The sequence below is a fragment of the Aythya marila genome (assembly GCF_965140915.1).
Source record: "Aythya marila genome assembly, chromosome: 33".
Classification (NCBI taxonomy): domain Eukaryota; kingdom Metazoa; phylum Chordata; class Aves; order Anseriformes; family Anatidae; genus Aythya; species Aythya marila.
The window spans coordinates 215,765-240,740 of record NC_139074.1 but is presented as its reverse complement, the minus strand read 5'-3'; the positions used below and the strand labels follow the sequence as shown (position 1 = coordinate 240,740).

Genomic DNA, 24,976 nt, shown 5'->3' with positions numbered 1-24,976 from the left:
GGGCTTCACTGTTTCCTCAGCCCTCCCCCTCCACCAGAAAAGCCATGTGGAGCCTAACTTTTACTGTTCTTCCCAAACAACCCTCTGAAGATTACATCTGTGAATTGAGGAGGACCAGGCATGCAGCTGGTGGTCATGGCACAGCTTCTCGTAGCGCTTAGGGAACGTGGTGGTCAGTCAGTCCCTGGCCCTGGGATGGCTTTGGGGATGGTGGGAGCCCAGTGGGATGTAGGATAATTGGCTGAGAGGATGGTAGGACAGCAGTGGGTGGAGGGTTTTGAGGTTTGGGGTTGGTGAGAGCCCAGTGGAATGGAGGATGATGGGGTTTTGGAGATGTTAAGACCCCACTAGGATGAAGGTGGATGGGGTTTGTGGTGGTGGACCCCCACTGGAGTGGAGGACAATGGGGTTTTGTGATGGTGGGACCCTGCTGGGATTAAAGAGGATGGGGTGTGAGGATGGTGGGATCTCAGTGGGATGAAGGATGATGGGATTTGGGGATGGTGGGACCCCACGTGCATGAAGATGGATGGTTTGGTATGGAGACCGCTCAGCTTGGCATTGAGAATCAGCTGGAGGAGAGCATCTGTGTCTCCTCATTGTGTAGCTCGGTTCAAAACCTATTCTTAGCTTCCCACCTTCATATAGTTAAACCTTCGAAGAGGCTAAGGGAGTCCTGCAGCCACGGAGGCTCCATCTCACTGAGGTTCGGTCTGTTCGGATCACCTGCTTCTATCGGATGCAGTGTCTTCCGAACGCATTTCCTTCCCCTGTTTCTACACTGTGTCTGCTCCTGATTTTAATGCTGCGATGTTTAAAACACACCGCAATGAATTTGGCTCGAGAATGTCAGCTTGTTTGCCTGCTTGCTTTTAAACAAGGTGCAAAAAGTGGCACTGGTTTTCTGGGAGTGCAGGATTGTTACTGATTGCTGAGGGTTGGTGAAGCTGGGGTGGCCCCATGGCTCCTGCAAGTCCATCTCTGGCTGAACCCTGCCCTGAGCAGTGGAAAATAAAACAGCCACGGGAACAACTTGGGTGGTGGAAGGGAAATACGGGACATGGAGGTGGCTTGAAAGGACCTGACGGACAGCTTTAAGGTTGACGCAACCTGCTGCCTCTTCTTGGAGGACTTCAAAAAGCTGGTGATGCACCCCCGCAGCCACAGCCTATGCCGAGCCTGTGTGATGGGAGGATGGAAGCTCTTGGGGATCCCCTTGTCCCAGCTGGGTCATTACCCTGTCTAGCTCAGGGCATGGCAATGACCCAGCTGGGACAAGGGGGTGCCAGGGAACAGATGGAGAACCAAGGGGCAGTTGGCGCTTTGGTTCCTCCTGGCTCTGACTCCCAGGACCAACACCAAGGAGAGGTCTGCTGCAAGACGCCTTCCCAGGCAGCAAAGCCTCAGGACAGAAAGCACCCAAGAAATGCCACTGCCAGACTCCATCTTCCTGTACAAAACTTTATTTGACACAGTCCTGCTGCTGCTGGGCCTTGATGTGCTCCAGAGGAGGGAACAAAGAGCCCCCTCAGGCTGCTCATGCTCAGCACCAGGCACAGAGCAAAGATCAACCCCAACCTAGGAGGCAAAGGTGGCCTGCAATGGCCGGCAGCACACGGTGACCACATCCCTTGCCCTGGGGTCTGCAAGCAGTGCAAGCAGAGGGGAGAGGAGCGTGGAGAGCTGCTGCAGCTCCTGTGCTGCCCGCTGGGGCTCAGAGGCAGGGTGAGACCCGTGGGTGCCAGCAGGGCTTGTGCCCCAGCACAGGAGCCCCGTGCAGGGCAGAGCCCAGGGGCTGCAAGGGGCCTGACCCCTGCTTGCAGCATCCCAGCCCTCCTCCAGCAGCAGGGAGGAACGCGGGGCAGCCCCTGGCCCCACTGCCCCTCATTCCTTTGCTGCTCCTGCAGGATGAAGGAGAGGTGTTTGAGGAGTGTCTGAAGAAGGGCAGGAGTCCCCCAGGGCTGGGGACAGGGTCTGGGGGGTGCTGTCCCTCAGGCACAGCTGAATTCCCAGTGTCTCCATGCAGAACCAGGGGTGGATTCTCTCCCCATTGAAAGAGGCTTCTGTGAAAGTGAAGATCTGGACCCCATTGTCAGCGTTGATGAAAGACACCTGCTGCTGGGTACAGTTCAGACAGACCCAGATCCTCGTGGGGACAGGGGAGAGGGACAAGGAGGTGCGAGGAGATGTGAGAGACTCGAGCTGCCCCTCATAGTACTGCACAGCCCAGATCCCTTCTTTAGGGCTCCTGTTGATCCACTTCTTTCTCTCCACAGATGCCCTGGCCACCCCCACAGCCCACCAAGTATCCTTTAGCCACTCTCCTTCCACTTCCACCAACCAGCAGTGCCTCCCCTCTCTGAACCCTTCACGGCCCAGCACGCAGCACCAATAGTGAAATCTCTCTGGTGTGTCAGGCACCTGCTGCCGTTCACTTTTCCATCTCACACTGCTGTTGTCCTGAGACAGGACAAGCAGGGGATGAGCCGTATGTGGATCCAGGGTCACCTTCACTGCAGGGACAGAAGGAGCCAGGCCATCAGCTCAGCCCTGGGCAGGCTTTCCCCAGCTCGGGGCCAGGAGCTGCCACACGAGGAGGAGATGGGGCACCTCTTGGCTCCTGAACATGCCCCACCAGGGGCAGGAGGAGCACCGCAGAGGCCACCCAGTGCACACCTACCTGTATTTTGAGGCAGCAGAGACCTTCTCCATGCTGTAAGGAGAGGGGAGAGCTGGTCACAGCCCACAGCTGGTACCCAGTGGGTGTGGGCAGGGTGAGGGGCCAGCCCTGGGCTGCTCTGTCCCAGCTGCCCACCCTCCCCTGCACATCGCCTTGGTGTTGCCCTTGGGCTTCAGCACCGGGAGACTTACCAAGCTCTGCAGCTTGTTTCTCTACAAATGAAAGAGAAAAGGAAAATATGAGAAGAAGGCACAGTTTCTGATTCCATACCTCTCACTATGATGACATTTTTTTGTTGTTTTTTCTGTTTGGAGAGTGAGACTTACCCAGCGCTGCAGCTTGTTTCTCTGAAAAGGAAAGCAAAAGTAATGTATGATGGGTATGAAAGTAATGCATGAGGGGAGAGTTGCTTAGCCCGTGGTAGACCCTGAATACATCCCATGACAGGGAAAAACACTGCCTTGCTCAGAGGTGGGACTAAAGAAATAGTAATTGTGGTCCAGCTTTGTACAATGCTCTTGTAAGCAGAATCATAAGGACAGACATTGTGCAACTTTTATCTTTGTGCCACTGAAGACATTACGGAAGTGAATAAAGGATTGTTGGAGAATGTCTGTCTCCTGAAAGCATCAGTGCTGAGCGGGGCAGCCCCGCATCTCGCTCCCCGTCCCCACCTTGATCCCTATTCCTTTCAGCCATCCCGGCCGTGTCCCGTGCCCAGGGCAGCCCCAGCCCCAGCACTCCCCACTCCCACCCCAGGCTCCAGCTGCTCCTCCAGCACCCCCGAGCCACCAGCACACAAGCCCCCAGAGCCCACCCAGACCAGGCCCTCCCACACAGACACCACTTCCCCAGGGGCTGGGGGCAGGGACTGCAAGGACTCTCCCAGCTCTCGGCTCTGTGCCGCTGAAAAGCAAAGGCGGAGGAAGAGGTGGTGAGCAGAGCAGCTTGGTTGCTGGGTGGGAACATGTGCAGGGGAGCTGTGCCTTGCCACCAGCCCCACGCTGCAGCCATGCTCCCTGGCCTCCCACCCAAGACGATCCTAAGGCCTTTGGGATCCTCAGGAGAACATCCCCTTCCTCCTCCTACCCACGTCCCTGGGCCAGGGCTCAGTCCCGCTCCAGACCCAGGGGGTCCCTGCAGGACACCTCCCTGCGCTCCATCCCTGTGCTGCCAGCTTACCTTGCTTTCAAAAGAGATAAACACCGAGGCCAATGGACACAGTCAAAAGCACGAGGACCAGAGCCAGAGCCACCATCCAGGGCTGGGCGTTGTGGAAGAAGGGAGCTGAGAAAGGCACCAAGAAAAGGGCTGCGTTTCCATGCCGGTGGGTGGAAGAGCAAGACCCAGACTTCTCCTGGGTCAGGACAAGTGCAGGGGCCAGGAACACCTCACCCTGGCTGTGCCATTTGTACCTGCGATGTCCAGGGAAAATTCCTGCTCCTGCTGGAGGCGGCTGTTCCTGACCACACAGGACAAGGGCCCCTCCACGCTCCCGGTCACGATGACGGCGCCTTCGATTTCAAAGAGCCCCTCCTGGTCCTGGGAATGTGTTTGGGAGACCGAGGGCAGGTGCTGCCTGCGAGCATCCCTCCACAGCAGCTGCGGCAGCGGGTACCAGCCGGCCGATCGACACAGCACCCGGCCGCCTCCGGCCTCGTAGCCCCTGAGGTAGAGGTGGGGGTCAGCGCCTGTGGCTGGGGGAAGAGCATGTGGCTGATGCTTGACTTGGGGAGGGATTCAGTTCCAAGGCAAAGACCCCATCTGCTCCCATGCCAGACACAGCTTATCACAACAACGGCCCCAGGGGCTCAGGGACCAGGCACTCCACAAATTCAACCTCACCCCAAAACCACCCCGGCAGGTGCCAGATCCAGAGAGCAGGACTGCACAAAGCCAGTGTAACCAAATCACACAGAAAACACCTGTTGAGATCCAGCACCTCCAGGTAGCATCTCTGCACTAAGCCGTGCTGGTTCAAGAAGCCCCGAGACTTCCAGACAATGTCTCAGGTCTCCCCAGCATGAAAAGCAAAACCTGAAAGAGGTCCAGCTGCTCAGAGGTCTCTTCCCTGCTCCAGGCACTGTGTTTGGTAGCATCATAGGCACAGATGAAGGGGCTGCTCAGCAGCCTGTGCCCAGTGCCCTTAAACCATCATGGGAATGGTCTGCATAGACACCAGTGAAAACTAACAACTATATCCTCTCTACGGATCTGTCTTCCCAAATACTACGTCCATTACCATGTCCATATTCCATGGTGTTTAATAGTTGAGACAGGAAAAAAACAACGTAAAATCTCCCCTGGAATTCCCGGTGTATTGCCCGAGCCACAAACCTGACACCTCCAGATCCACAATTGCTTCGGCATAATCATCAGCATCTTCCACAGTGCAGAAGTACTGGCCATCATCAGAGGGTCTCAGCCCCGTGATTCGCAAGTCCAGGATTCCAGCAGAGAGACCATCTCTGACCAACTCTGTCCTCCCGGCATATGCCCCCATCTGCTCCCCGTACAGGTCCTGTCCCTTGCGGTAGTGGTGCACTGTCTCAGATAACCTGTGCCGAATCCACCTGACCTCCAAGCTGTGAGCATCCCGGAGAGGGGACAAATGGCAGGGCAGCACGACATCCTGCCCCACAGTGCCAGTGAGAGGGTGTCCTGGTCCCACCACTGTGAGATGGGCTGGGCAATGGAGAAAGGCACAGAGAGGAGGTGAGATTTTGGAATCCTAACTTTATGTGCAGTGATTGATAAAGGGCGAGCTGTGCATGAGTTGGTGCGTGCTCCGTCCCCCGTGTCCCATGGGAAACCACCAGGGAAAGAGGAGAGGGAGAGGGAGGACGTGCAGGAGAAGGAGGTGTGCTAGGAATGGGAGCCCTCTCTGCAGCATTCAGGCAGGAGAAGAAGAGCCAGAAAGGGAAGCCAAGACCACGCCTTTGTTGTCTGAAAGAACAAAAGTGAAAGTGAAACCCAGCATAGGCTGAGCTAGTGGCTCAGGTCTCCTCTTCCCCAGGGCCGCTCCCCTGCCCCACAGCAGGAAGTCTGCATGCACAGGAGGGAGAGCCCCCAGCAACCCCGCAGGATCCTACCTGAGCCCAGCCGGAGGAGAAGCAGAGTGACGAGGGAATTCAGGAGGCCCCTGGCTTGGCGGTGAGGCTGGGGTAGCCGCAGCCCCAGGGGAGCCCCATCTCAGATGGAGGTCCCTCAGGGGGCAGGCGGTCCCCGAAGGGTTCTTCTTCAAGGGAGCTCCCGCAAAAGACAGAGGTCCCTCACAGCACCCAGCTGAGTGGAGACAAGCACCTCTGTACTGCACTCCCCCTCCTCTGCACTGACCTTGGTTTCTGCAGCGAGGTTTCTCACTCCTCACTCTCCCAGCTGCTCTTCTGCAGCAGGGTTTTTTTTTCCTTTTCCTGGGTGTGCTCTCATAGAGATTTAAACTGCATTGTCATGGCTTGGCTCTGGGCAGAGGAAGCCCCTTTGGAGCCGGCTGAAACTGGCCCTTATCTAACATGGGGCAGCTGCTGAATTCTTTTCACAGGGGCTACCACTGCAATTATTGTATGCACCCGAGGCAGGGACTAACTTGTTGGGAAAGAATTTGATCATGAAATTGGGCATTCAAATAGTAAATTGTTAGACTGGAATAACGGTATTATTAATGGGGTGCTCTCAGACCCTGAGAGCAAAGATATATTTGCCTTTGAGTAGAAAGACTCTGAAATGGGGCAGAAGCAGCAATACAGAGAGACAATTTTACCTCATGGTTTTACAGGGTCACCAATTTATTTGGGCAAGTTCTAGAAGAAATTTTGGAGTAATTCCAACCTCCAAAGGAGGAGTTATGTGGATGATCTTTTATTGTCGGGACAGGAGAAAACAGTTGAAGGATGCCCCTAACAAGCTATTCAACTTTCTGGGAAAATAGGGTTTGAAAGTATTGGAAAATAAATTAAAATTTGTAGAAAGAGAAGTCAAATATTTAGGGCATCTAGTGTCTGAGGGGGAATGAAAAATAAATCCAGAGAGGATTCAGGGAATTGTTGAGCTACCCCAAACTAAACCGTTTTAAGAGAAAGAGGTTTTTAAGTAATTAGGTGTCACGAAGTCCAAAGGAAAACAGATACTCCCTGATGGGAGCGAAATGCTGAATAAAGTGGTATTGAGGCAAATATTAACTGTTTTATATCAAGAATGTCATTGGGGAATTCAAGCAACGTGTGACGCTGTGCTATGGAAATAAGTATGTGTAGGAATACATATACTCTGGCTGAACAAGTACGCAGGAGTTGCGTAGTATGTCAAAAGGGAAAGAGGAATTTAAAACAGTCAGCCTGAAGAGGGCAAGAACCAGGAATTCAATGCTTCCAAAATGTACAGGAGGATTTTACGGAACTCCTTAAAGTAGGTAGATTTAAATACTTACTAGTCTTGGTAGATCATTTGTCAGGGTGGGTGGAAGCTTTCCCTTCAGTATCTGCTACTGCGAACATAGTAACTAAAGTAATTCTGGAACAAATAACTCCCAGGTATGGAATTGTTGAAAATATTGACTCTGATCAAGGAAATCACTTTATGTCAGAAATATTGCAAGGGCTAACGTGGACTGTAGGAATTAACTGGGAATTTCACACTCCTTGGCATCCTTCTTCTTCTGGAAGGGTGGAACAGATTAGGCAGTAAAGAAGCAATTGACTAAGTTCTGGAAACTCAGCTTCCCCAAAAGAAGTGCTTACCTTTGGCACTTCTCCGAATTCAAACTGCACCAAGAAATGATGTGGGAGTTTCACCATATGAAATATTATTTGGATTGCTGTACATGGACAAAGGGAATGAATTACCTCAATTTGAGACAAAAGATGCTTTTCTTAAGAACTATGTACTCGGGCTGTCATCCTCTTTTCATCTCCAAGGAGCTGTGGACTGTTTGCTCAAAACCCACCCCTGGAAGCTCTGATCCAGCCATTTTGAGAAGGAGCTTGGGTTCTGATGTGAATATGGAGAGAACTGAAACTGCAACCTGAGTGGGATGGACTGTTCCAAGTGCTCCTGACTATTGAAATGACAGTAAGAACAGCTGAGAAAGGGTGGACTCATATCTGGGTAAAAGCATCAGTTAACTCTGATACCAGAGAGACTGCATTAACAAAGACTTTTCAGGTTAAAACTGTTGAAACTATTTATTGTAAATCTTTAACTTCTCCTTAGAAGAATTTGTAATGAATTAATGAGTAAGAGGGATTGAATCACACAGAATTGGAGTGTTTCCAGGGAACACTCCCTGGAAGTAGGAGAAAGGAGGGTATTTAATCCCCACCAGAAGAATCCTTATTAGTATGTGATTTCTATTGTTTTTCTTACTTATTATTTCTTTATTATTTTAGGGGTGTGTATATATACATAGTAATGATGTATTTTGAGTTTATCTTAGTAATACCTATTCTCAATGGATTAGTGATAGTATGGAGGGAAAAATCAGCATTCCCAATTAATCCAGACCATCTCTTGAGTTCCATCTTGAAATAATTGTTGGATTTGCACCCAGATGCCTAGAAAGACTGGAAAGGCCTTGTCCCTGATTACTATTTCCGGCAGCAACTGTGTCTGGAATCTCTAGATTTCTAAAAAGGACAGATCATACACAGTCCTGGGAAGGAATAGATTTTGAAGTTGAGTTCCCTACATGTAACCCTGGCTACAATATACTGTGTTACCAAAGGTGCCTTTTAAACAATATTGATAGAAACTCAGGGGGCAATAGTACTGCCCCTGTGTGTGGAAATATCCATGAAGTAGGGAATCATCCGTACTGTACCAACTGTGGTAACCACGGGAATGCTAATATGCATAATGTACACCAGATGCAACATGAGAATCCTGTAAGCAGATGGCCTGTCCTGAATGGCAAGGGGTGGTATTGGCTATATGGCAATAAAGCTAGGAAGGTGTTGCCCCTAGGATGGAAGGGAGCTTGCACCCTGGAGGCAATAACTCCAAATGTAACTATTATTTAAGACCCACAAAGCCAAAGCCCCCTTGAGACCACATGCAGAATTAAGTGGACTCCAGATAATCCTTTAGTAAAACTCTCTAGCATTTTACAGTTTTGCAAGGTGTTTTTTACTTTGGTTAAGGGTGAGTGAATTTAAAAAAGCTATTGTAAACATCTCAAAACACAAAAATATTGTAAAAATATTGAAGATCTAGAAAATAAGATAAAGTTTGCAAAAATAGTACTCTAGAATCAAATAATATTAGATTTATGAATAACCTCATAAGAGGAACATGCCCTGTAATTAATACTAGTTTCTGTATATATGTAGATCAAATGGGATGAATTTCACTGATCTAAAAAGTTATTTGGGAAAACCAAAACCAAACCAAAACAAGCAAACAAACAAACAAACAAAAAACCACAAGATCCTACACAGAGTAACTCAAGATGACACTTCCTGGGGATTTAGAAATATTTGGGAGAAACTAATTTTGTTATTGGCTGAATAGAATTGGCTCCAACAACTATTTGTTGGTATTGTAAAATAATGGCATTGTATATCTATCATGCCCTGTGACATGCGAAAAAAAATACAGCACCTTAATGTTGGAAAAACTTCAGAGTGCGGTATGTGAAGAAGTGCAAAAACAACAATAGGAGTAAGAAAAGAAGAGGGGGGAACTGTGAGAAACAAAGGTCTATTTTTGCAGTAGAGAATTATTTTTCTGTATTCCAAGGTAACTGTGTAGTCATAATAAGGAGAAATGCTAAGGAGATAAGTGGACCGTAGAAGGCCTCACTGTTCCAAAATAAGGTAGAAGCTTGAGAAAAAGAGGATGAGCAGTGTGCGAACAGGAGAACAAAGATCAAAAGTTCTCAAAACATAAGAAAGGATAAATTAAAGGGTTGAAAAAAAAAAAAGAAAAATTGCACATATATGGTATAGAGGAGCGTCGAGTAGCTTGTGAACCTGTAGTACTCATCCAATGAGGAAACAGGGGAGGTGATCAGGCATCAGGTAATAGGGAATAAAAGGTTAGGATTTGTTTACTAAAATGTTCTCCTGATTGGCAGGACCGTTGCAATTGTGAATAAAATAGCTTCAGAGAAGATCCTGTCTGAAGAAAATTATTTGAGATGTTTCTCACACTGGGCAATGGAGAAGGGCACAGAGAGGAGGTAAGATTTTGGCATCGTAAATTTAGGGTCAGTGAGTGACAAAGGGGGTGAGTTGATGTGTGAGTTGGTGCGTGCTGCGTCCACTGTGTCCCATGGGATATGACCGGGGAAACAGGAGAGGGAGAGGGAGGACGTGCAGGAGAAGGAGGTGTGCTGGGAATGGGAGTCCTCTCTGCAGCATTTGGGCGGGTGAAGGACACAGAAAGGGCAGGCAAGGCAGCAGCCATATTGCGTGAAAGAACAAAAGTGAAAGTGAAACCCAGCACAGTCGAGCTGTGGGCTCAGGTCCCCCCTTTCTCAAAGCCGCTCCCCTGTCCCACAGCAGCAAGTCTGCATGCACACGGGGGAGAGCCCCCAGCAGCCTCTCAGGATCCTACCTGAGCCCAGGCGGAGGAGAAGCAGAGTGACGAGGGAAGTCAGGAGGACCCTGGCATGGCCGGTGAGGCTAGGGCGGCCGCAGCCCCAGGGTAGACCCATCTGAGAGAGAGGTCCCCCAGGGGGCTGGTGGCCCCCCAGGGGTTTTTTTCCAAAGCCAGGTAGATGTCCCTCACGGCACCCAGCAGAGCTGCAGAAAGTACAAGGCTCCGCCCAACTTTCCCAACCTTTGCCCAGTTCCTGGCTGTATTAACGCTCCTGGAACAGCTCTGCCCCTAGGGGAATGTCTGGGGAGCTCTGCAGGGCTGGCACCACCATCCCATTGCAGCTGGGTGCCCAGTCCACTGCCTTTAGCAAGCACGAGAGGCTTGTCCCCAGCAGGGGCCTCTCCAGACCTCCAGGGAAAGCCACTGGCTAAGGTCATTCATCTCCACGAGTGCAAGGAGGAATCAAACTGTGAGCAATGGGAAAATGTGGAGAGATGGCAGTGAAGAGCTGAGCAGGATCGGAGGCTGCAGGGAATGGGGCACAGCTGGGTGCCGAGCCCAGAGCTGCCACCCTTTGCCCAGGGTGCTGAAGGCAAAGTGCCAGTGCCTCTCCCATCTCCATTAAAGCAGCCGTGGCAGAAGGTTGGCTCAGATAGGCAGGGACCTTCTTCTAGATCTTAGGTGGATGAGGAAAGTTTCTGTTTGCTGGAAGTGAAGTCAGTCAACATGGAAGGACTACAGAGGTACTGTTTGCCTTTGTAGGGAGAAAATTCATATGACCAAAACTCAATTTGAGTTGAATCTGGTCAGTATTGTGAGGGGCAATAAAATGCTTTTTTTAAAACTCTCTTAACAGCAAAAGTAGGATGAGAGAAAGCATTGGTCTGTTACTTGATGGGGATGGTCAGACAGGGTCATTGACTTCACAGAGATGTTTAATGCTTTCTTTGCCTTCAACACTGATGCTGGGCTGTGGGACTCCAGGTGCCCTGAGCTGGAGGACAGTGACTGCAGGAATGATAAAGTCTCAACAACCCCGAATTTGTGTGGGATTTGCTGCTCCAGATGAATGCATACAAGACTATAGGGCCAGATGGGATTCATCCCAGAGTACTAAGAGATCTGGCTGAAGACATACTTCTTCCCCTCTAGGCCCTTCACCATCTCTGTGGCCCTTCTCTGGACACTCTCCAATAGTTTCACGTCCTTCTTGTGCTGTGGTGGCCAGAACTGCACAGAGTCCTCGAGGTGAGGCTGCACAGTGCAGAGCAGAGTAGTTCAATCACTTCCCTTGACTGACTAGTAATGCCATGCTCGATGCACCCCAGGATATGGTTGGCCCTCCTGGCTGCTAGGGCACGCTGCTGGCTCATGTTCAGCTTGCTGTCAACCACAACCCCCAGATCCCTCTCTGCAGGGCTGCTTTCCAGCGTCTCATCCCGCAGTCTGTCCCTATAGCCAAGGTTGCTCCATCCCAGGTGCAGGACCCAGCACTTGCCTTTGTTAATCTTCATGCAGCTGGTGATTGCCCAGCTCTCCAGTCTGTCCAGATCTCCCTGCAAGGGCTTTCCACCCTCAGCCGAGTGCACAACTCCTCCCATGGGATGCCGTCCTTCCCAAACTGATCCTACATGGGCTTCCCACAGGCAGCAGCTCTCCAGCAACTGCCCCAGTATGGGTCCGTAGCATGGGGTACATCTGTCAGGAGCAAACTGTTGCAATCTGGGTCCCCCACGGGTGGCAGCTCCCCCCAGACCTCCTGATCCTGAGTGGGCTCCCCTCCATGGGCTGTCGCTCCGGCCTGTGTCCTGCTCCTGCGGGGGCTCTCCATGGGCTGCAGCCTCCACCAAGTCACTTCCACCTCCTGCACTGGGGGCTCCTCCATGTGCTGCGGTGTGGAGATCTGCTGCATCTGTACTCCCGCTCCATCCACTAACCGCCCCGGTCCCCTAATGTCCTGTTTGATAGCCTTCAGGCTTCTGTCTTCAATGTCATCACTGCCACCCTGGACTATCAAAAGAAGATAGCAGTCCTGAGGCGTGGAGTCGACTTCCTCACCCTAGGCATCCTCCTGGCTACACTTTCTACCTCTTCCTCAACTACCGGTCCCTCAAGCTCCAGGGCCTCAAACCTGTTGTGTAAGGGCACCTGGGAAAGTGGGGCTTGTATGGGGTGGCATCGCCTGCGATGTCGAGCAGGGACCTGTCTCCATTCCTCCTCAACTCCTAGGTCTCCTGCCTCTGCCCGACAGTGACAGGGGAGGGGGTCCACCCCCATTTGGGGTGTCTCACCCCGGTTGCTCTCCTTCAGGACCCGCAGGGAGTTCCCCACCACTCTATCTCCCGCTCACACTCCCTGGTAGCCCTCAACCTCTCCACCTCCTCCTCAAGCTCTTCCAGCAGGCGGATCAGGTCATCCACCTGCTCTCACCTCACGCACACACAGTCTCTCTGCCTCTCGCAGATGGCAGCAAGAGGCTCAGATGCTCCCTGCACCCAGAGACCTGAACTGGTGCATTTTTGAGCGGGCAGTCAGTCTGGGTGTGCACAGACTTGCTAGAGAGAGCACTGTGCCTGGTGGAGACCATTGCAGCCTAGCTAGCGGTAGACCGCTGTTAGAGGAGTTGTTCGTATGGGTGGGGGGAACGCTCTGCCTTCCCTGCTCGCCCTGCCTGCGTGAACTGCCTGCCTCTGCCTTCTGATGTGCCATGTCCTGTTTGCCCATCCTGGTAACCGCGTTCCTGGTCGTCTCGCTTACCAGGGGCAGCTTTAGAATGGCGAGGCATGGGGCCTTGCTGGCTCTGCCTAAGCCTTGTTAGCCTCCCTCAAAAGGGCTGCTGGGTCCTTGTGGCTCCTTCAAGTGGGTTTGATGCTGGAAAAATATAGCCCTGCCTGTGGGATCCCCTGCTCCGCTGCAGAAAGAATCTGCCCTGCAGCTAATTGCCTCGGCAAGATTTTGCACCGGGCATTGCATGGGGCTGTTGCAGAGTACTCTGCATGAGGACGTCACACGGGGATGTTGCACAGAGCACTGCACAGCGCATTGCATTGCCATTTGCAAGGGGATGTTGCACAGAGCAATGCCTCTAGCAGGGTGTGGCACAGGGGCGTTACACAGGGCATCGCATGGGGATGTCGCACGAGACATCGCAAGGGACAATGCCTAGAGCTTTGCACGGGAGCGTTGCACAGGAGCATTGCACGGAACATTGCGTGGGGACATTGCACAGAGCAGGGAAAAGGGGCTCACCCACCACTGACCCCATCCCCATCCCTGCTCCAGCGCAGCCCCAAGTCCGCATCATCCCCACAGCCATGGGGAACGCCCGTGTGCCCGTGCGCCTCAGCTGCCACATCTGGGGCTTCTACCCCCCCGAGGTGACCGTCATCTGGCTGCACAACAGGGACATTGTGGAGCCCGACGACTACAACCCCATCTCCGCCATCCCCAACGGCGACTGGAGCTACCAGACACAGGTGTCCCTGCTGGTGGCCCTGGTGGCAGGCGACACCTACACATGCTCGGTGCAGCACGTCAGCCTGCAGGAGCCTCTCCTGGAGGACTGGAGTGAGTGGAGAGGCGCAGGACCGCAGCCGGAGGCCGGCGGTCTTGGCTCCTTGCTCCCACGCACGCGGCCGTGTCCCCGCAGGTCCCGGACTGATGCCAGAGGTGACGATACTGGTGGCGGTGGCCACTGTGCTGATGGTGCTGGGACTTGGCTTATTTCTCGCTGGTGTCTACCGCTTCAGGGCCAGGCCTCCCGCCCTGGGTGAGTGGGTGGGGAGAGCCGGGGTCGTGGTCAAGGGTGACGAGGACTCTGCTCACTCCTCTTCTCCCCCCCGCAGGTTACACTCCCCTCCCTGGAGACAACTACCCCGCAGGTAACAGTGTCCCCATCCCCATCCACATTGGTGAGGGGTGAATCATCCCATCTCTCGCCCTGTGTGTCCTTCCCTTCCCCAGGCAGCATCTGAGGACCCCCAGACGGACACCTCCCGGAACCGGCGGCTCCCTGTTTGACCCATCTCAGACCCAATGCTACGGTGCTGACAATAAAGATGCTCCACAAGCCCCGCTGGTGTCTCTGCAGAGTTCTGGGGACAGGGCAGAGGATCACACACTCCTACGGTGTCTCACCAAGAGGAGTGGGTGTGTGGGGCCATGGCATGGGACACCAAAGTGCCCTGGGGTGCCTCAGGCAGGGCACTGCTGGCTGGCTGAGGGAAGGGATCGTCCCACTCTGCTCGGCCTGCTGCGGCCTCGCCTCGAGCACTGCGTGCAGCTGTGGGCACCGCAGCAGATGAAGGGCGTGAAACTGTGCGAGAGCCTCCAAGGGAGGGCTACGAGGACGGCGAAGGCTCTGCAGGGCAAGGGGTGTGAGGAGACGGTGTGCTGCAAGATGCCTTCCCAGGCAGCAAGGCCTCAGGACACAAAGCACCCAAGAAATGCCACTAACAGACTCCATCTTCCTGTACAAAACTTTATTTGTCACAGTCCTGCTGCTGCTGGGCCTTGATGTGCTCCAGAGGAGGGAACAAAGAGCCCCCACAGGCTGCTCATGCTCAGCACTAGGCACAGAACAAGGATCAACCCCAAGCTAGGAGGCAAATGTGGCCTGCAATGGCCAGCAGCACACGGTGACCACATCCCTTGCCCTGGGGTCTGCAAGCAGTGCAAGCAGAGGGGAGAGGAGCGTGGAGAGCTGCTGCAGCCCCTGTGCTACCTTCTGGGGCTCAGAGGCAGGGTGAGACCCGTGGGTGCCAGCAGGGCTTGTGCCCCAGCACAGGAGCCACGTGCAGGGCAGAGCCCAGGGGCTGCAAGGGGCCTGGCCCCTGCATGCAGCATCCCAGCCCTCCTCCAGCAGCAGGGAGGAACACAGGGCAGCCCCTGGCCCCACTGCACTACATTCGTGTGCTGCTCCTGCAGGACCAAGGAGAGGTGATGCAGGAGTGGCTGGAGAAGGGCAGGAGCCCCCCAGGGCTGGGGACAGGGTCTACAGGGTGCTGTTCCTCAGGCGGAGCTGAATTCCCTTTGTCTCCACCCAGAACCAGGGGTGGATGCTCTCCCCGTTGAAGGAGGCTGCTGTGAAAGTGAAGATCTGGACCCCATTGTCAGCATTGATAAAAGACACCTGCCCGTGGGTACAGTTCAGACAGACCCAGATCCTCGTGGAGACAGGGGAGAGGGACAAGTGAGTGGGAGGAGATCTGAGAGACATGAGCTGTCCTTCATTGTAATGCACAGCCCAGATTCCTTCTTCAGGGCTCATGTTGTTCCACTTCTTCCTCTCCACAGAAGCCCTGGCCACCCCCACAGCCCACCAAGAATCCTTTAGCCCCTTTCCCTCCACCTCCACCAACCAGCAGTGCCTCCCCTCTCTGAACTCCTCACGGCCCAGCACGCAGCACCAACTGTCAAATCTCTCTGGTGTGTCAGGCACCTGCTGCCATTCACTTTTCCATCTCACACTGCTGTTGTCCTGAGACACAACAAGCCAGGGATGAGCCGTGTGTGGATCCAGGGTCACCTTCACTGCAGGGACAGAAGGAGCCAGGCCATGAGGGGCAGAGCTCAGACCTGGGCAGGCTTTCCCCAGCTTGGGGCCAGGAGCTGCCCCACGGGGCAGGAGATAGCGCACCTCTGGGCTCCTGAACATGCCCCACCAAGGGCAGGAGAAACACCGCAGAGGGCAACTCAGTGCACACCTACCTGTATTGTGAGGCAGTAGAAATTTTCTCCATGCTGTAAGGAGAGGGGAGAGCTGATCACAGCCCACGGCTGATGCCCAGTGGGTGTGGGCAGGGTGAGGGGCCAGCCCTGGGGTGCTCTGTCCCAGCTGCCCACCCTCCCCTCACATTGCCTTGGCATAGCCATGGGTCGAAGCACCAGGACACTCACCCAGCTCTGCAGCTTGTTTCTCTGAAAAGGAGAGTGAAAGTAATGCATGATCAGTGAGGAGAGTTGCTAAGCCCATGTTAGACCCTGAACACATCCCATGACTGGGATAATACAGACTTGTTCCAAGGTGGGACCAAAAACATAGTGGTCCAGCTATGAACAATGTTCTTAGTGCAACTGTAAAAACAGACACTTGTGCTGCTTATAATTCAGTGGCACCATAGACATTACCCAAATGAAGAAAGGATTGTTGGAGGACGTTCTGTTCCTGTCCCAGAAGCATCAGTGCAGAGCGGGGCAAACTTGTAACTCGCTCCCTGTCCCCACCTTGATCCCCGTTCCTTTCAGCCATCCCAGCTGTGTCCCATATCCCGTGCCCAGGGCAGGCCCAGCCCCAGCACTCCCCACTCTCCTGTCAGGCTGAGGGGCCAGCCCTTAGCTGCTCTGTCCCAGCTGCCCACCATCCCCTGCACATCGCCTTGGTGTTGCCCTGGGGCTCAGGGATGGGGACACTCACCCAGCTCTGCAGCTTGTTCCTCTGAAAAGGAAAATAAGAGCAATGCATTGATGAGAGGAATCGGGTTCTTATCAAGTGGCTGCTACAAAGGAATGACCCTCAGTTCCTTCAGTCCTGGGGGTTGGGGGCAGGGAAAGAGAGACTCACCCAGTCTTGCAGCTTTTTCTTCTGGAAAAGCATAAGGAATGCATGATCAGAGGGAAAAACTTCTCATCCCATGTCTATACCGTAAATTCTTTCAGTTCAGGGATGGACACTCACCTATCTCTGCAGCTTGTTGCACTGGAAAAGAAAGAGAAAAGCAATGTACAGTCAGATGGGAGTATGCCCATAGGAAGACACCAAATGCCTTCTCTTTGGAGAAGGAGACTTACCCAGCTTTGCATCCTTTTTCGCTGCTATAGAAAAGCAAAAGGAATGAATGGTCAGAGTGGAGAGACTTTCACCACATTGCTACTTCCGTGGGTACAAATAAAATTCTTTTGCTCTTGAGCATGTGCACAGACCACCTTGCTCCCAGACTTGTAGTGACCAGACTAACAAGGACCGAGGCCCAGCATTTTGCAAGACTTGTAGCAGTAAGGACAGACACTTGGGCAGCTCTCTGCACCGTGCCACCAAAAGACAAAGGGAAGTGAATGGGGATGGGTGGAGGATGTCCCTGTGCCAGAAGCGTCAGTGCAGAGTGGGGCAGCCCCGCAGCTCGCTCCCCGTCCCCACCTTGATCCCCGTTCCTTTCAGCCATCCCGGCCGTGTCCTGTGCCCAGGGCAGCCCCAGCCCCAGCACTCCCCACTCCCACCCCAGGCTCCAGCTGCTCCTCCAGCACCCCCGAGACACCAGGACACAAGCCCCCAGAGCCCACCCAGACCAGGCCCTCCCACAGGGACACCACCAGTTCCCAGGGGCTGGGGGCAGGGACTGCAAGGACTCACCCAGCTCTCGGCTCTGTGCCGCTGAAAAGCAAAGGCGGAGGAAGAGGTGGTGAGCAGAGCAGCTTGGTTGCTGGGTGGGAACACGTGCAGGGGGGCTGCGCCTTGCCACCAGCCCCACGCTGCAGCCATGCTCCCTGGCCTCCCACCCAAGACGATCCTAAGGCCTTTGGCATCCCCAGGAGAACATTCCCTTCCTCCTCCTACGCACCTCCCTGGGCCAGGGCTCAGCCCCACTCCACACCCATGAGGGTCCCTACAGAACACCTCCCTGCACTCCATCCCTGCGCTGCCAGCTTACCTTGCTTTCGAAAGAGATAAACACCGAGGCCAATGGACACAGCCAAAAGCACGAGGACCAGAGCCAGAGCCACCATCCATGGCTGGGCATTGTGGAAGAAGGGAGCTGAGAAAAGGCACCAGGAAAAGGGCTGTGTTTACATTGCCATAGGTGGAAGAGCAAGACCCAGACTTCTCCTGGGTCAGGACAAGTGCAGGGGCCAGGAACACCTCACCCTGGCTGTGCCGCTTGTACCTGCGATGTCCAGGGATGATTCCCGCTCCTCCTGGAGGCGGCTGTTCCTGACCACGCAGGACAAGGGTCCCTCCACGCTCCCAGTCATGATTACGGCACCTTCGATTTCAAAGAGCCCCTCCTGGTCCTGGGAATGTGTCTGGGAGACCGAGGGCAGGTGCTGCCCGCGAGCATCCCTCCACAGCAGCTGCGGCAGCGGGTACCAGCCGGCCGATCGACACAGCACCCGGACGCCTCCGGCCTCGTAGCCCCTCAGGGAGAGGTGGGGGTCAGCGCCTGTGGCTGGAGGAAGAGCATGTGGCTGGGGCTTGACTTGGGGAGAGATTCAGTTCCAAGGCAAAGGCCCCATCTGCTCCCATGCCAGACACAGCCTAGCACAGCAACGGCTCCAGGGGCTGAAGGACGAGGCACTCCATGTACTCACCCTCACCCTAAAACCACCCCGTTTGGTGCAAAATCCAGAGAGCAGGGCTGCACAAAGCCAGTGGTTCCAAATTGCCCACAAAACCCAGGTGCTGATCTTCAGCACCTGCAGGCAGCTTCTCTGCACCAAGCCATTCTGGTTCAAGAAGCCCCAAGAATTCCTGACAATGTCTCAGGTCTCCCCCAGCACTGAAAGCAAAAATAAAGCAGACGTCTGGCTGCTCAGAGGACTCTGCGACTTCCTGTGTGCTGTTTGGTCCCATTGCTGACACAGCTGAAGGTGCTGCTCAGCAGCCTGTGCCCAGTGCCCTGAGTATTATGATTATTGTCTTCCAGGACAAAAGTGAAAAGTGACAAAAATATTCATGGAGTTCTCTCCCCAGATATTACCTCCACATCCATGGGCATGCCTCACGATGTAAAACAGCTGGAACATTCAAAGGACACATAAACTCTGCCCTGGCAGCACCATACCAGCCACTAACCTGACACCTCCAGATCCACAATTGCTTCGGCATAAGCATAAGCATCTTCCACAGTGCAGAAGTACTGGCCATCATCAGAGGGTCTCAGCCCCGTGATTCGCAAGTCCAGGCTTCCAGCAGAGAGACCATCTCTGACCAACTCTGTCCTCCCGGCATATGCCCCCATCTGCTCCCCATACAGGTCCTCTCCATTGTAGTAGTGGTGCACTGTCTCAGATAACCTGTGCCGAATCCACCTGACCTCCAAGCTGTGAGCATCGCGTTGAGGGGACAAGTGGCAGGGCAGCACAACATCCTGCTTCACGGTGCCAGTTAGAGGGTGTCCTGGTCCCACCACTGTGAGCTGGGCTGGGCAATGGAGAAAGGCACAGAGAGGAGGTGAGATTTTGGAATCCTAAATTTATGTGCAGTGATTGATAAAGGGCAAGCTGTGCGTGAGTTGGTGCGTGCTCCGTCCCCCGTGTCCCATGGGAAACCACCATGGAAAGAGGAGAGGGAGAGGGAGGACGTGCAGGAGAAGGAGGTGTGCTAGGAGTGGGAGCCCTCTCTGCAGCATTCAGGCAGGAGAAGAAGAGCCAGAAAGGGAAGCCAGGACCGCGCCTGTGTTGTCTGAAAGAACAAAAGTGAAAGTGAAACCCAGCATAGGCTGAGCTGGTGGCTCAGGTCTCCTCTTCCCCAGGGCCGCTCCCCTGCCCCACAGCAGGAAGTCTGCATGCACAGGAGGGAGAGCCCCCAGCAACCCCACAGGATCCTACCTGAGCCCAGCCGGAGGAGAAGCAGAGTGACGAGGGAAGTCAGTAGGCCCCTGGCTTGGCGGTGAGGCTGGGGTAGCCGCAGCCCCAGGGGAGCCCCATCTCATATGGAGGTCCCTCAGGGGGCAGGCGGTCCCCGAAGGGTTCTTCTTCAAGGGAGCTCCCGCAAAAGACAGAGGTCCCTCACAGCACCCAGCTGAGTGGAGACAAGCACCTCTGTACTGCACTCCCCCTCCTCTGCACTGACCTTGGTTTCTGCAGCGAGGTTTCTCACTCCTCACTCTCCCAGCTGCTCTTCTGCAGCAGGGTTTTTTTTTCCTTTTCCTGGGTGTGCTCTCATAGAGATTTAAACTGCATTGTCATGGCTTGGCTCTGGGCAGAGGAAGCCCCTTTGGAGCCGGCTGAAACTGGCCCTTATCTAACATGGGGCAGCTGCTGAATTCTTTTCACAGGGGCTACCACTGCAATTATTGTATGCACCCGAGGCAGGGACTAACTTGTTGGGAAAGAATTTGATCATGAAATTGGGCATTCAAATAGTAAATTGTTAGACTGGAATAACGGTATTATTAATGGGGTGCTCTCAGACCCTGAGAGCAAAGATATATTTGCCTTTGAGTAGAAAGACTCTGAAATGGGGCAGAAGCAGCAATACAGAGAGACAATTTTACCTCATGGTTTTACAGGGTCACCAATTTATTTGGGCAAGTTCTAGAAGAAATTTTGGAGTAATTCCAACCTCCAAAGGAGGAGTTATGTGGATGATCTTTTATTGTCAGGACAGGAGAAAACAGTTGAAGGATGCCCCTAACAAGCTATTCAACTTTCTGGGAAAATAGGGCTTGAAAATATTGGAAAATAAATTAAAATTTGTAGAAAGAGAAGTCAAATATTTAGGGCATCTAGTGTCTGAGGGGGAATGAAAATAAATCCAGAGAGGATTCAGGGAATTGTTGAGCTACCCCAAACTAAACCGTTTTAAGAGAAAGAGGTTTTTAAGTAATTAGGTGTCACAAAGTCCAAAGGAAAACAGATACTCCCTGATGGGAGCGAAATGCTGAATAAAGTGGTATTGAGGCAAATATTAACTGTTTTATATCAAGAATGTCATTGGGGAATTCAAGCAACGTGTGACGCTGTGCTATGGAAATAAGTATGTGTAGGAATACATATACTCTGGCTGAACAAGTACGCAGGAGTTGCGTAGTATGTCAAAAGGGAAAGAGGAATTTAAAACAGTCAGCCTGAAGAGGGCAAGAACCAGGAATTCAATGCTTCCAAAATGTACAGGAGGATTTTACGGAACTCCTTAAAGTAGGTAGATTTAAATACTTACTAGTCTTGGTAGATCATTTGTCAGGGTGGGTGGAAGCTTTCCCTTCAGTATCTGCTACTGCGAACATAGTAACTAAAGTAATTCTGGAACAAATAACTCCCAGGTATGGAATTGTTGAAAATATTGACTCTGATCAAGGAAATCACTTTATGTCAGAAATATTGCAAGGGCTAACGTGGACTGTAGGAATTAACTGGGAATTTCACACTCCTTGGCATCCTTCTTCTTCTGGAAGGGTGGAACAGATTAGGCAGTAAAGAAGCAATTGACTAAGTTCTGGAAACTCAGCTTCCCCAAAAGAAGTGCTTACCTTTGGCACTTCTCCGAATTCAAACTGCACCAAGAAATGATGTGGGAGTTTCACCATATGAAATATTATTTGGATTGCTGTATATGGACAAAGGGAATGAATTACCTCAATTTGAGACAAAAGATGCTTTTCTTAAGAACTATGTACTCGGGCTGTCATCCTCTTTTCATCTCCAGGGAGCCGTGGACTGTTAGCTCAAAACCCACCCCTGGAAGCTCTGATCCAACCATTTTGAGAAGGAGCTTGGGTTCTGATGTGAATATGGAGAGAATTGAAACTGCAACCTGAGTGGGATGGACTGTTCCAAGTGCTCCTGACTATTGAAATGACAGTAAGAACAGCTGAGAAAGGGTGGACTCATATCTGGGTAAAGTTAACTCTGATACCAGAGAGACTGCATTAACAAAGACTTTTCAGGTTAAAACTGTTGAAACTATTTATTGTAAATCTTTAACTTCTCCTTAGAAGAATTTGTAATGAATTAATGAGTAAGAGGGATTGAATCACACAGAATTGGAGTGTTTCCAGGGAACACTCCCTGGAAGTAGGAGAAAGGAGGGTATTTAATCCCCACCAGAAGAATCCTTATTAGTTTGTGATTCCTATTGTTTTTCTTACTTATTATTTCTTTATTATTTTAGGGGTGTGTATATATACATAGTATTGATGTATTTTGAGTTTATCTTAGTAATAGCTATTCTCAATGGATTAGTGATAGTATGGAGGGAAAAATCAGCATTCCCAATTAATCCAGACCATCTCTTGAGTTCCATCTTGAAATAATTGTTGGATTTGCACCCAGATGCCTAGAAAGACTGGAAAGGCCTTGTCCCTGATTACTATTTCCGGCAGCAACTGTGTCTGGAATCTCTAGATTTCTAAAAAGGACAGATCATACACAGTCCTGGGAAGGAATAGATTTTGAAGTTGAGTTCCCTACATGTAACCCTGGCTACAATATACTGTGTTACCAAAGGTGCCTTTTAAACAATATTGATAGAAACTCAGGGGGCAATAGTACTGCCCCTGTGTGTGGAAATATCCATGAAGTAGGGAATCATCCGTACTGTACCAACTGTGGTAACCACGGGAATGCTAATATGCATAATGTACACCAGATGCAACATGAGAATCCTGTAAGCAGATGGCCTGTCCTGAATGGCAAGGGGTGGTATTGGCTATATGACAATAAAGCTAGGAAGGTGTTGCCCCTAGGATGGAAGGGAGCTTGCACCCTGGAGGCAATAATTCCAAATTTAACTATTATTTAAGACCCACAAAGCCAAAGCCCCCTTGAGACCACATGCAGAATTAAGTGGACTCCAGATAATCCTTTAGTAAAACACTCTAGCATTTTACAGTTTTGCAAGGTGTTTTTTACTTTGGCTAAGGGTGAGTGAATTTGAAAAAGCTATGGTAAACATCTCAAAACACAAAAATATTGTAAAAATATTGAAGATCTAGAAAATAAGATAAAGTTTGCAAAAATAGTACTCTAGAATCAAATAATATTAGATTTATGAATAACCTCATAAGAGGAACATGCCCTGTAATTAATACTAGTTTCTGTATATATGTAGATCAAATGGGATGAATTTCACTGGTCTAAAAAATTATTTGGGAAAACCAAAACCAAACCAAAACAAGCAAACAAACAAACAAACAAAAAACCACAAGATCCTACATAGAGTAACTCAAGATGACACTTCCTGGGGATTTAGAAATATTTGGGAGAAACTAATTTTGTTATTGGCTGAATAGAATTGGCTCCAACAACTATTTGTTGGTATTGTAAAATAATGGCATTGTATATCTATCATGCCCTGTGACATGCGAAAAAAAATACAGCACCTTAATGTTGGAAAAACTTCAGAGTGCGGTATGTGAAGAAGTGCAAAAACAACAATAGGAGTAAGAAAAGAAGAGGGGGGAACTGTGAGAAACAAAGGTCTATTTTTGCAGTAGAGAATTATTTTTCTGTATTCCAAGGTAACTGTGTAGTCATAATAAGGAGAAATGCTAAGGAGATAAGTGGACCGTAGAAGGCCTCACTGTTCCAAAATAAGGTAGAAGCTTGAGAAAAAGAGGATGAGCAGTGTGCGAGCAGGAGAACACGATCAAAAGTTCTCAAAACATAAGAAAGGAAAAATTAAAGGGTTGAAAAAAAAAAAAGAAAAATTGCACATATATGGTATAGAGGAGCATCGAGTAGCTTGTGAACCTGTAGTACTCATCCAATGAGGAAACAGGGGAGGTGATCAGGCGTCGGGTAATAGGGAATAAAAGGTTAGGATTTGTTTACTAAAATGTGCTCCTGATTGGCAGGACCGTTGCAATCGTGAATAAAATAGCTTCAGAGAAGATCCTGTCTGAAGAAAATTATTTGAGATGTTTCTCACACTGGGCAATGGAGAAGGGCACAGAGAGGAGGTGAGATTTTGGCATCGTAAATTTAGGGGCAGTGAGTGACAAAGGGGGTGAGCTGATGCATGAGTTGGTACGTGCTGCGTCCCCTGTGTCCCATGGGATATGACCGGGGAAACAGGAGAGGGAGAGAGGGAGGACGTGCAGGAGAAGGAGGTGTGCTGGGAGTGGGAGTTCTCTCTGCAGCATTTGGGCGGGTGAAGGAGACACAGAAAGGGCAGGCAAGGCAGCAGCCATATTACGTGAAAGAACCAAAGTGAAAGTGAAACCCAGCATGGGCCGAGCTGTGGGCTCGGGTCCCCGCTGTCCCTCAGCCGCTCCCCTGCCCCACAGCAGCAAGTCTGCATGCACAGGGGGGAGAGCCCACAGCAGCCCCACAGGATCCTACCTGAGCCCAGGCGGAGGAGGAGCAGAGTAACGAGGGAAGTCAGGAGATCCCTGGCATGGCCGGTGAGGCTAGGGCAGCTACAGCCCCAGGGGAGCCCCATCTGAGAGAGAGGTCCCCCAGGGGGCAGGTGGCCCCCCAGGGGTTCTTCTCCAAGCCAAGATAGACGTCCCTCACGGCACCCAGCAGAGCTGCAGAAAGTACAAGGCTCCGCCCAACTTTCCCAACCTTTGCCCAGTTCCTGGCTGCAATAACCCTCCTGGAGCAGCTCTGCCCCTGGGGCAATGTCTGCGGAGCTCTGCAGGGCTGGCACCACCATCCCATTGCAGCTGGGTGCCCTTTAGCAAGCATGAGTTGCTTGTCCCCAGCAGGGGCCTCTCCAGACCTCCAGGGAAAGCCACTGGCTAAGCTCGTTCATCTCCATGCATGCAAGAAGGAATCAAACTGTGAGCAATGGGAAAATGTGGAGAGATGGCAGTGAAGAGCTGAGCAGGATCGGAGGCTGCAGGGAATGGGGCACAGCTGGGTGTCGAGCCCAGAGCTGCCACCCTTTGCCCAGGGTGCTGAAGGCAAAATGCCAGTGCCTCTCCCGGCTCCAGTAAAGCGGCCGTGGCAGAAGGTTGGCTCAGATGGGCAGGGACCTTCTTCTAGAGCTTAGGTGGATGAGGAAAGTTCCTGTTTGCTGGAGGCGAGGTCAGGCATTATGGAAGTACTACAGAGGTACTCTTTGCTTTTGTAGGGAGAAAATTCATATGGCCAAAGCTC

General features: G+C 51.9%; 3 protein-coding genes across 5 annotated transcripts; 1 reads left to right on the top strand and 2 right to left on the bottom strand.

Moving 5' to 3' along the window:
* Positions 1–1,547: 1,547 nt before the first annotated feature.
* LOC309889238 (butyrophilin subfamily 1 member A1-like) lies at positions 1,548–10,642 on the bottom strand. The gene is made up of 7 exons (XM_082782000.1): positions 10,232–10,642; positions 5,018–5,365; positions 4,096–4,377; positions 3,887–3,967; positions 2,872–2,892; positions 2,681–2,713; positions 1,548–2,513 (listed from the first exon to the last, which is right to left on the bottom strand). Exons 1-7 carry the CDS (start codon positions 10,329–10,331, stop codon positions 1,885–1,887), a joined length of 1,494 nt encoding a protein of 497 aa, XP_082638126.1. The 5' UTR covers positions 10,332–10,642; the 3' UTR covers positions 1,548–1,884.
* On the top strand, positions 5,289–14,252 carry LOC309889207 (HLA class II histocompatibility antigen, DM beta chain-like). The gene is made up of 6 exons (XM_082781967.1): positions 5,289–9,854; positions 11,369–11,464; positions 13,499–13,783; positions 13,866–13,985; positions 14,062–14,097; positions 14,180–14,252. The coding sequence occupies exons 3-6, from the start codon at positions 13,531–13,533 to the stop codon at positions 14,188–14,190; spliced, it is 420 nt and encodes a 139-aa protein (XP_082638093.1). The 5' UTR covers positions 5,289–9,854; positions 11,369–11,464; positions 13,499–13,530; the 3' UTR covers positions 14,191–14,252.
* A 459-nt stretch (positions 14,253–14,711) lies between these two features.
* LOC309889202 (butyrophilin subfamily 1 member A1-like) lies at positions 14,712–24,579 on the bottom strand. Of its 3 annotated transcripts, none has more exons than XM_082781958.1 (12): positions 24,215–24,579; positions 19,005–19,352; positions 18,097–18,378; positions 17,863–17,967; positions 17,565–17,585; positions 17,006–17,029; positions 16,893–16,913; positions 16,779–16,799; positions 16,632–16,652; positions 16,115–16,135; positions 15,926–15,958; positions 14,712–15,748 (listed from the first exon to the last, which is right to left on the bottom strand). In XM_082781958.1, the coding sequence occupies exons 1-12, from the start codon at positions 24,528–24,530 to the stop codon at positions 15,210–15,212; spliced, it is 1,752 nt and encodes a 583-aa protein (XP_082638084.1). In that variant the 5' UTR covers positions 24,531–24,579; the 3' UTR covers positions 14,712–15,209. The 3 variants fall into 3 exon arrangements, with proteins under 3 accessions (XP_082638084.1, XP_082638086.1, XP_082638085.1); XM_082781960.1 differs by lacking the exon at positions 24,215–24,579 and adding an exon at positions 19,760–21,842; XM_082781959.1 differs by lacking the exons at positions 17,006–17,029; positions 17,565–17,585.
* Positions 24,580–24,976: the final 397 nt, after the last annotated feature.

What these genes read in the sequence shown, in the direction of transcription:
- LOC309889238 (XM_082782000.1), bottom strand. Translation starts at nt 10,331, where the DNA reads ATGGGTCTACCCTGGGGCTGCGGCCGCCCTAGCCTCACCGGCCATGCC. An exon ending in ATTTTCCCTGGACATCGCAG is followed by an intron (nt 3,968 to 4,095) that starts GTACAAATGGCA and finishes TGCCTTTCTCAG; the next exon opens with CTCCCTTCTTCCACAACGCC. An exon ending in GAAACAAGCTGCAGAGCTTG is followed by an intron (nt 2,714 to 2,871) that starts GTAAGTCTCCCG and finishes CTCTCCTTACAG; the next exon opens with CATGGAGAAGGTCTCTGCTG.
- LOC309889207 (XM_082781967.1), top strand. Translation starts at nt 13,531, where the DNA reads ATGGGGAACGCCCGTGTGCCCGTGCGCCTCAGCTGCCACATCTGGGGC. An exon ending in GCCTCTCCTGGAGGACTGGA is followed by an intron (nt 13,784 to 13,865) that starts GTGAGTGGAGAG and finishes GTGTCCCCGCAG; the next exon opens with GTCCCGGACTGATGCCAGAG. An exon ending in GGCCAGGCCTCCCGCCCTGG is followed by an intron (nt 13,986 to 14,061) that starts GTGAGTGGGTGG and finishes TCCCCCCCGCAG; the next exon opens with GTTACACTCCCCTCCCTGGA.
- LOC309889202 (XM_082781958.1), bottom strand. Translation starts at nt 24,530, where the DNA reads ATGGTGGTGCCAGCCCTGCAGAGCTCCGCAGACATTGCCCCAGGGGCA. An exon ending in CCTCCTCCGCCTGGGCTCAG is followed by an intron (nt 19,353 to 24,214) that starts GTAGGATCCTGT and finishes TCCATTGCCCAG; the next exon opens with CCCAGCTCACAGTGGTGGGA. An exon ending in GAAACAAGCTGCAGAGCTGG is followed by an intron (nt 15,959 to 16,114) that starts GTGAGTGTCCTG and finishes CTCTCCTTACAG; the next exon opens with CATGGAGAAAATTTCTACTG.